This window comes from Coregonus clupeaformis, chromosome 13 (genome assembly GCF_020615455.1).
Source record: "Coregonus clupeaformis isolate EN_2021a chromosome 13, ASM2061545v1, whole genome shotgun sequence".
Lineage (NCBI taxonomy): Eukaryota > Metazoa > Chordata > Actinopteri > Salmoniformes > Salmonidae > Coregonus > Coregonus clupeaformis.
The window spans coordinates 18,728,856-18,739,645 of record NC_059204.1 but is presented as its reverse complement, the minus strand read 5'-3'; the positions used below and the strand labels follow the sequence as shown (position 1 = coordinate 18,739,645).

The 10,790-nt window shown below is 42.3% G+C and overlaps 1 protein-coding gene across 1 annotated transcript; it reads left to right on the top strand.

Annotated features, from left to right (window-relative positions):
• The first annotated feature begins 571 nt into the window (after positions 1 to 571).
• On the top strand, positions 572 to 2,041 carry LOC121580206 (cytochrome c oxidase subunit 7B, mitochondrial). The gene is made up of 3 exons (XM_041895264.2): positions 572 to 678; positions 1,467 to 1,582; positions 1,787 to 2,041. The coding sequence occupies exons 1-3, from the start codon at positions 642 to 644 to the stop codon at positions 1,868 to 1,870; spliced, it is 237 nt and encodes a 78-aa protein (XP_041751198.2). The 5' UTR covers positions 572 to 641; the 3' UTR covers positions 1,871 to 2,041.
• Positions 2,042 to 10,790: the final 8,749 nt, after the last annotated feature.

The following is a 10,790-nucleotide window of genomic DNA, read 5'->3' as shown; positions in this document are numbered from 1 at the left end:
GACTCATCACATAAGCTGCTGCTACTGTTTACTATCTGCCACTTTATTCCTAGTATATGTACATATCTACGCCAATTACCTCGTAGCCCTGCACATTGACTCGGTACTGGTACCCCTTGTATATAGCAAAGTTATCGTTACTCGTGTATCTATTATTACTTTTATTATTTCGTGTTTTACTTTTGTATTATTTATCTATTTTCTTTCTCTCTGCATTGTTGGGAAGAGCCGTAAGCATTTCACTGTTAGTCCACACCTGTTGTTTACGAAGCATGTGACGAATACAATTTGATTTGACTTGAAGTATGAACAGTTTCTAAAGTTGCTAAAAATAGCTGATCACGTTTGGTCCTTGCTATCCGGTATCCTTGGGACGTCCCAACTCTGACGTTACCCCATTGAAGTTTAAAAGTAAAATGGTTAAGGCAAGGGTTATGGTTAAGGTTAGGGTAGGATTTAAGGCTAGTATTAAGGTTTCGGGTTGGGACGTCCGGTTCCCAGATAGCACAAACCGATCAGGTTTAGCGCGATAAATTATGAGCATGCGCGTATGAGTACGTTTTAAACCGTTTCCGGTATTTGTCATGAATGCTCTTCCGTTTTGATTTTCAAGGGTATCTACAAACTCTAGTCGAGCCAACATGCTTCGGTTTGCTAAAGCAGCTCTGAACGTCTCCGGTAAGAGATCGTTTAAAAGTGATAGCTGCTCCTTCATCTTGTGTCTGTTTGAACATTTCTCTAAACTAGCAATTATTTTTCAGTGGATTAAGTGACTGTCCTTACTTACTTAAACTATCTGGCAGCTAGCTGTCTGTAGCGAGCTAGCCTAGCTACCGTAACCATATTACGTTAGCGCTTGTAAATTGACAGTGATTGTAGTAGTATCTATCAATCTACTAGTAGTTGGCTTGCGTTCGCTAGCTAGCTGTTGGCGGTTCTTTACTTAGCTAACGCTACTTAACTTTGAACATTGGTCATTCTGTTTCATGCCATTTTTTCTGTTTCATGCAATTTGTCATTGTTAGCTTAGTTTGCCTTGACACTCATTTACAGGCAGTGAGACAATTAGATGGTCACTTCCAATGTCAACTTGCCTTCTAGCTAGCTGTCCTCACGTCACCCCATCCCCAGGGTCATGTGTTGGTTAGCGATTGCACCATTTAACATACACAAAGACATTGTGGTGTTAAAGTCAGATACCGAGGGACTTTTTAATTGAACAATCCAACATGACAATGTAATAGTCCGTGCAGAAGTAATCTTGACATTCCATCCCACCACTCTTTGGATAAGATTAGAGAAGTCCAGGGGTGCTAAAACAGACAGGTTTGAATTCCGTAGCCTGTTCATTATCTTACGCCTGTGTTATCAGTATAACCTCTGAATCACTGACATTCACTTACTGTGTGGATGTTGTGCCCTGCCCCAACATTGCAGTTACATTTTGTTTTATCTATTCAATGCAGGACAAGGTGCCCGTCATGTGAGGCTCAGTTCGACACATGCCCCCGAATTCCATGCCAAGTATGGCACTGGCATGATGATCGGAGGATTCGTGTTCTGTGTGTCTGTCTGGGGATTTGTATGTTTATTTTAATCTCTTTGTTGTGCCAATTTCTAGTAGGCCTTAAACACCTTGTGGTATAGAAGAATGTATAACATTTGTATATCCTAGTCTTTCTTGTGTGTATTATTCCTTCCCCACATCAACATCAATCCTAACGTGCTGTGTACACACTAATTTCAGTCGTTATTTGTGATGCGCAACATCTGTCCTCGTTTTCAGGTACTAACACAAACCGGCATCACATGGAATCTGTCTCCAGTTGGGAAGGTCCAGCCCAAACCATGGAGGGAGGCGGAAGAATAATGGACTGAGACTGCTCTTTTCTCCTTGTGAGAAATCGACCACAGCAGACCACAAAACACTTATCCCAGATATTCCTATAAACATTCTGGTTGTACAGATGGATACCCATGTTTTTAGCTTGTTGCCGCCCTGGCGTTACCCATGTAATCAATAAATTAAATATAAACAAAACGTTGACTGAATATCTTTTACTTAAGCACTCTGTTGTTGCGGTGTCCCCTTTCATGTACCTTTCAAATGGAATCAGGAAAGTAAGAGTCAATAATATCTGTACTACCATGTTTTTCTAAAATCCTATAAAAATTGTTGTATAAGAGACACTGTATTCTACATGAGCACCAATATGGTTTCAACACTGTATTCTACATGAGCACCAATATGGTTTCAACACTGTATTCTATATGAGCACCAATTTGGTTTCTACACTGCTCAAAAAAATAAAGGGAACACTGAAATGTAACTCGCAAGTCAATCACACTTCTGTGAAATCAAACTGTCCACTTAGGAAGCAACACTGATTGACAAATTTCACATGCTGTTGTGCAAATGGAATAGACAACAGGTGGAAATTATAGGCAATTAGCATGACACCCCCAATAAAGGACTGGTTTTGCAGGTGGTGACCACAGACCACTTCTCAGTTCCTATGCTTCCTGGCTGATGTTTTGGTCACTTTTGAATGCTGGCGGTGCTTTCACTCTAGTGGTAGCATGAGACGGAGTCTACAACCCACACAAGTGGCTCAGGTAGTGCAGCTCATCCAGAATGGCACATCAATGCGAGCTGTGGCAAGAAGGTTTGCTGTGTCTGTCAGTGTAGTGTCCAGAGCATGGAGGCGCTACCAGGAGACAGGCCAGTACATCAGGAGACGTGGAGGAGGCCGTAGAAGGGCAACAACCCAGCAGCAGGACTGCTACCTCCACCTTTGTGCAAGGAGGAGCAGGAGGAGCACTGCCAGAGCCCTGCAAAATGACCTCCAGCAGGCCACAAATGTGCATGTGTCTGCTCAAACGGTCAGAAACAGACTCCATGAGGGTGGTATGAGGGCCCGACGTCCACAGGTGGGGGTTGTGCTTACAGCCCAACACAGTACAGGACGTTTGTCATTCGCCACTGGCGCCCTGTGCTCTTCACAGATGAAAGCAGGTTCACACTGAGCACGTGACAGAGTCTGGAGACGCCGTGGAGAACGTTCTGCTGCCTGCAACATCCTCCAGCATGACCGGTTTGGCGGTGGGTCAGTCATGGTGTGGGGTGGCATTTCTTTGGGGGGCCGCACAGCCCTCCATGTGCTCGCCAGAGGTAGCCTGACTGCCATTAGGTACCGAGATGAGATCCTCAGACCCCTTGTGAGACCATATGCTGGTGCGGTTGGCCCTGGGTTCCTCCTAATGCAAGACAATGCTAGACCTCATGTGGCTGGAGTGTGTCAGCAGTTCCTGCAAGAGGAAGGCATTGATGCTATGGACTGGCCCGCCCGTTCCCCAGACCTGAATCCAATTGAGCACATCTGGGACATCATGTCTCGCTCCATCCACCAACGCCACGTTGCACCACAGACTGTCCAGGAGTTGGCGGATGCTTTAGTCCAGGTCTGGGAGGAGATCCCTCAGGAGACCATCCGCCACCTCATCAGGAGCATGCCCAGGCGTTGTAGGGAGGTCATACAGGCACGTGGAGGCCACACCCACTACTGAGCCTCATTTTGACTTGTTTTAAGGACATTACATCAAAGTTGGATCAGCCTGTAGTGTGGTTTTCCACTTTAATTTTGAGGGTGACTCCAAATCCAGACCTCCATGGGTTGATACATTTGATTTCCATTGATAATTTTTGTGTGATTTTGTTGTCAGCACATTCAACTATGTAAAGAAAAAAGTATTTAATAAGATTATTTCATTCATTCAGATCTAGGATGTGTTATTTTAGTGTTCCCTTAATTTTTTTGAGCATTGTATATGAGCACCAATATGGTTTTTGTAAAAACTACTCCACAGATATGGCTCTTTTGCAACTTGTGGATAAAATCTTTACAGCCCTTAACAACAATGAATACGTTCTTGGCATCGTTAGATTTATCCAAAGCGTTTGACACGGTAGATCATTAAATATTACTTTCTAAATTGCATTATTACGGTTTTCATGATCATACATATAATTTGTTATGTAGTTATGTTTATGATGGAGAACAATTTGTTTATGCAAACTGCTGTGCATCTACCAGGGCCAATATATCCTGTGGTGTTCCACAGGGTTTGATAATTGGACCTTCGTTATTCCTAATCTGTATCGATGCCCTTGGTGCGGTGTCAAATCAAATTTTATTTGTCACATGCGCTGAAGACAACAGGTGTAGACCTTACCGTGAAGTGCTTACTTACAAGCCCTTAACCAACAATGCAGTTTTAAGAAAATAGAGTTTTTAGAATATTTAGAATATTTACTAAATAAACTAAAGTAACAAATAAAAAGTAAAACAATAAAATAACTAACTAGGCTATATACAGGGGGTACTGAGTCAATGTGCGGGGGTACAGGTTAGTCGAGGTCATTTGTACATGTAGGTAGGGGTAAAGTGACTGCATAGATAATAAACAGCGAGGAGCAGCAGTGTAAAAACAAGGGTCGGGGGTCAATGCAAATAGTCCAGGTGGCTATTTGATTAATTGTTCAGCAGTCTTGGGGGTAGAAGCTGTTAAGGAGCCTTTTGGACCTAGACTTGGCACTCCGGTACCGCTTGCCGTGCGGTAGCAGAGAGAACAGTCTATGACTTGGGTGACTGGAGTCTTTGACAATTTTTTGGGCCTTCCTCTGACACCGCCTAGTATATAGGTCCTGGATGGCAGGAAGCTTGGCCGTACGCACTACCCTCTGTAGCACCTTACGGTCGGATGCCGAGCAGTTGCCATACCAGGCAGTGATGCAACTGGTCAGGATGCTCTCGATGGTGCAGCTGTATAACTTTTTGAGGATCTGAGGACCCATGCCAAATCTTTTCAGTCTCCTGAGGGGGAAAAGGCATTGTCTCTGACCTCCCTATAGGCTGTCTCATCGTTGTCGGTGATCAGGCCTACCACCATTGTGTCGTCAGCAAACTTAATGATGGTGTTGGAGTCGTGCTTGGCCACGCAGTCGTGGGTGAACAGGGAGTACAGGAGGGGACTAAGTACTCACCCCTGAGGGGCCTCCGTGTTGAGGATCAGCATGGCAGATGTGTTGTTGCCTACCCTTACCACCTGGGGGCGGCCCGTCAGGAAGTCCAGGATCCAGTTGCAGAGGGAGGCGTTTAGTCCCAGGGTCCTTAGCTTAGTGATGAGCTTTGTGGGCACTATGGTGTTGAACGCTGAGCTGTAATCAATGAACAGCATTCTCACATAGGTGTTCCATTTGTCCAGGTGGGAAACGGCAGTGTGGAGTGCGATTCAGATTGCATCATCTGTGGATCTGTTGGGGCAGTATGCGAATTGGAGTGGGTGTAGGGTTTCCGGGATGATGGTGGACTTCATGGCTACCGACACGAGTGCTATGGGGCGGTAGTCATTTAGGCAGGTTACCTTCGCTTTCTTGGGCACAGGGACTATGGTGGTCTGCTTGAAACATGTAGGTATTACAGACTCGGTCAGGGAGAGGTTGAAAATGTCAGTGAAGACACTTGCCAGTTGGTCTGCACATGCTCTGAGTACACGTCCTGGTAATCCGTCTGGCCCCACGGCCTTGTGAATGTTGACCTGTTTAAAGGTCTTGCTCACATTGGCTCAAATCTACGGTACTTCCCAGTCTCTTTGCTGATGATAACAATTTGATTTTATCTCTCAAGAATTTTGATTCACTAATTAATGACACCAACTCAGGTATGGCCAAATTTTCTGAATGGTTCCAGATATTTTAAAAAATCTTGAAATGTTAAAAAAATCTAACTTCATTGTATTCACTAGTAAGAATAAGAAACATTGTAAAAAAATAAATAATAATAATAATAATAAAGAGCCAGAGTATCAATTGGAGGGAATAAAATGGAACAAGTCACACCCACTAGATTCCTCTGAGTTCTAATTGATGAAAAATTATCCTGGAAAGATCCTATTCAATTTGTCTGTTGCAAAGTGACGATCTGTTGGTATCATCAGAAAGATTAGTGGTTTGGTTCATCAGGCTTGCTTTCTAACTCTATAGTTTAATTTACCCATATCTCATTTATTGCAATATTGTCTGGGCCAGTACATACAGTGCATTCGGAAAGTATTCAGACCCCTTAACTTTTCCCACATTCTGTTACGTTACAGCCTTATTTTAAAATAGATTGATGAGGAAACATTTTTATTTAATCTACACACAATTCCCTATAATGACAAAGCAAAAACAGGTTTTTGAAAATGTAGGGAAATGTCTTATAAATAAAAAACAGAAATACCTTATTTACATAAATATTCAGACCCTTTGCTATGAGACTCGAAATTGAGCTCAGGTGCATCCTGTTTACATTGATCATCCTTGAGATGTTTCTACAACTTGATTGGAGTCAACCTGTGGTAAATTCAATTGATTGGACATGATTTGGAAAGGCACACCTGTCTATTATAAGGTCCCACAGTTGACAGTGCATATCAGAGCAAAAACCAAGCCATGAGGTCGAAGGAATTGTACATAGAGCTCCGAGACAGGATTATATCAAGGCACAGATCTGGGGAAGAGTACCAAAACCTTTCTGCAGCATTGAAGGTCCCCAAGAACACAGCGTCCTCCATCATTTTTAAATGGAAGAAGTTTGGAACCACCAACACTCTTCCTTGTGCTGGCTGCCCTTCCAAACTGAGCAATCGGGGGAGAAGGGCCTTGGTCAGGGTGGTGTCTAAGAGCCCGATGGTCACTCTGACAGCTCCAGAGTTCCTCTGTGGCGATGGGAGAACCTTCCAAAAGGACAACCAATCTCTGCAGCACTCCACCAATCAAGCCTTTATAGTAGAGTGGCCAGACAGAAGCCACTCCTCAGTAAAAGGCACATGACAGCCCACTTGGAGTTTGCCAAAAGGCACCTAAAGGACTCTCAGACCATGAGAAACAAGATTGAACTGTTTGGCCTGAATTCCAAGCGTCACGTCTGGAATAAACCTGGCACCATCTCTATGATGAAGCATGGTGGTGGCAGCATCATGCTATGGGGATGTTTTTCAGAGGCAGGGACTGGGACACTAATCAGGATACAGAGAAAGATGAACGGAGAGAAGTACAGAGAGATCCTTGATGAAAACTTGCTCCAGAGCGCTCAAGACCTCAGACTGGGGTGAAGGTTCACCTTCCAACAGGACAACGACCCTAAGCACACAGCCAAGACAACGCAGGAGTGCCTTCGGGACAAGTCTCTGAATGTCATTGAGTGGCCCAGCCAGAGCCCGGACTTGAACCCGATCGAACATCTCTGGAGAGACCTGAAAATAGCTGAGAGCGACACTCCCCATCCAACCTGACAGAGCTTGAGAGGATCTGCAGAGAATAATGGGAGAAACTCCCCAAATACAGGTGTGCCAAGCTTATAGCGTCATACCCAAGAAGACTCGAGGCTGTAATCGCTGCCAAAAGTGCTTCAACAAAGTACTGAGTAAAGGGTCTGAATACTTATGTAAAGGTAATTATTCAGTTCTTTTTTAAAATAAATTTGCAAAAATGTAATAATAACGAAGCAAAAACAGGTTTAGAAATGTTTGTTGAGGCACTTGTGCAGATTGATGAGAAAAAAATCAATTTAATCAATTTTAGAATAAGGCTGTAAAGTAACAGAATGTGGGTCTGAATACTTTCCGAATGCACTCTATGCCTCCTTCCTACACAAATTACTCATCATTCAAAAGATATTTGCAAGACTAGCCACCTCCTCGAATTACCTGGCTCCATCTGCACCTTTGTTTAAGAAATTCAATATCGTGTCTATTTACGACATTAATGTACGCCAATTATGCACTTTCATCTACAAATACTCATATCTCCCAGACATTTTACCTAAACCCTTCAATGGAGATTCTTCCAGGTTAATTCTGAAATCCATCTATATAACACAAGACACTGCGATAATCTTCACCCTCCCCACTGCCGCACCTCACATAGTCAATTCTCTATCAGATACAGAGGTACCATACTCTGGAATTCTTATCTTCACATTGCCAAAACCTCAATAACAAATCTTATACACAGTCAGTCCTCCTGTCTTGTTAAAGGTTGACATTAGTGTATTTGATACTAAAGTATGTTGTTTTGAAAGAGTATTGGAAAGTTCTTAGTAGCTAGCTAACTTTTTTGTTTGGATCCCGCAACGCAGTTGGCATCAGTTGCTGGGATTGCTAGTCTCTGTCCAGTGATCTTGCCGACCAAGGACGGGTCTGAGGAGCTATTTGGCGTAGCAGCTAGCCTATATTTTACTCTTGCTTTGTTTGCTCTTTTCAGTATTATGTCTATCTCTGATAAGCTACCCAGGAAAGGGCTGAAAATAGCCCATATTAATATATGTAGCCATAGAAATAAGGCTAATGAAATCAATAACTTGCTTAGCAATTTATGAGACTCACTTAGATAATTAATTTGATGATACAGCAGTAGCAATACAAGGATATAACATATATAGAAGAGACAGAAATGGTTATGGGGGAGGTGTTGCTGTATATATTCAGAGCCATATCCCTGTAATGCTTAGAGAAGATCTTATGTCAAGTGTTATTGAAGTGTTGTGGTTGCAGGTTCACTTGGCACATCTAAAGCCTTTTCTTTTGGGGTGTTGCTATAGGCCACCAGGTGCGAACAGTCAGTATCTAAAGGCCTCCTGTAGCTCAGTTGGTAGAGCATGGCGCTTGCAACACCAGGGTTGTGGGTTCGATTCCCACGGGGGGCCAGTATGAAAAATGTATGCATTCACTAACTGTAAGTTGCTCTGGATAAGATGATAAATGACTAAAATGTAAATCTAAATAATATGTGTGAAATGCTTGATAGTGTATGTGATATAAACAGAGAGGTCTACTTTCTTGGGACCTGAATATTGATTGGTTTTCATCAAGCTGTCCGCTCAAGAGGAAGCTTCTCATTGTAACCAGTGCCTGTAATCTGGTTCAGGTTATTAATCAACCTACCAGGGTGTTTCCAAACACTACAGGAACAAAATCATCCACATGTATCGATCACATTTGTACTAATACTGTAGAACTTTGTTATAAAGCTGTATCCGTACCCATTGGATGCAGTGGCTATATCCAGGAAAGGCAAAGTTCCAACAGCTGGGCCTAAAATATTGTATAAGAGATCATACAAAAGATTTTGCTGTGATTCTTATGTGGATGATGTTAAAAACTTTTGTTGGTCTGGTGTGATTAATAAGGAGCATCCAGACGCTGCACTTTATGAATTTATGAAATCGCTTCTTCCAATTATTGATAAACAGGCACCTGTTAAGAAACTGACTGTTAGAACTGTTAAGGCTCCATGGATTGATGAGGAATTGAAAAACTGTATGGTTGAAAGAGATGGGGCAAAAGGAGTGGCTAATAAGTCTGGCTGCACATCTGACTGGCTGACTTACTGCAAATTGAGAAATTATGTGACTAAACTCAACAAAAAGAAGAAGAAACTGTATTATGAAGCCAAGATCAATGATATAAAGAATGATGGTACTTTAAATGAAATTATGGACAGAAAGACATTCAACTCTATCTTTCATCGAATCAGATGGCTTATTCATCACAAAACCATTTGATGTTGCCAATTATTTTAATGATTACTTAATTGGCAAAGTGGGCAAACTTAGGCAGGAAATGCCAACAACGACCAGTGAGCCATCGTATTTATGCATAAAAAAACAAATGATGAAAGAAAAGCATTGCAGGTTTGAATTTTGTAAAGTTAGTGTGGTAGAGGTGGAAAAATTATTGTTATCGATCATTAATGACAAACCTCCTGGCATTGAAAACGTATATAGGAGGCTACTGAGGATGGAAGCTGACTCTATAGCCACTCCTATCTGTCATATCTTTAATCTGAGCCTAGAGGAAAGTCATTGTCCTCAGGCCTGGAGGGAAGCCAAAGTAATTCCGCTACCCAAGAGTGGTAAAGCGGCCTCAACTGGTGCTAACAGCAGACCTATAAGCTTGCTGCCAGCTCTTAGCAAACTGTTGGAAAAAGTTGTGTTTGACCAAATACAATGCTATTTCTCTGTAAACAAATTAACAACAGACTTTCAGCATGCTTATAGAGAAGGGCACTCAACATTTACTGCACTGACACAAATGACTGATGATTGGTTGAATGAAATTGATAATAAGAAGATTGTGGGAGCTGTACTGTTAGATTTCAGTGCAGCCTTTGATATTATTGACCATAACCTGTTGTTGAAAATATATGTGTTATGGCTTTTCAACCTCTGCCATATTGTGGATTCAGAGCTACATATCTAATAGAACACAAAGGGTTTTCTTTAATGAAAGCTTCTCTAATGTCAAACATGTAAAGTGTGGTGTACCGCAGGGCAGCTCTCTAGGCCCTCTACTCTTTTCTATTTTTTACCAATGACCTGTCACTGGCATTAAACAAAGCATGTGTGTCCATGTATGCTGATGATTCAACCATATACACATCAACAACCACAGCTAATGAAGTCACTGAAACCCTTAACAAAGAGTTGCAGTCTGTTTTGGAATGGGTGGCCAGTAATAAACGGGTCCTGAACATCTCTAAAGCTAAGAGCATTGTATTTGGTACAAATCATTCCCTAAATTCTAGACCTCAGCTGAATCTGATAAGGAATGGTGTGGCTGTTGAACAAGTTGAGGAGACTAAATTACTTGGCGTTACCTTAGATTGTAAACTGTCATGGTCAAAGCATATAGATTAAATGGTTGTAAAGATGGGGAGAGGTTTGTCCATAATAAAGAGATGCTCTGCT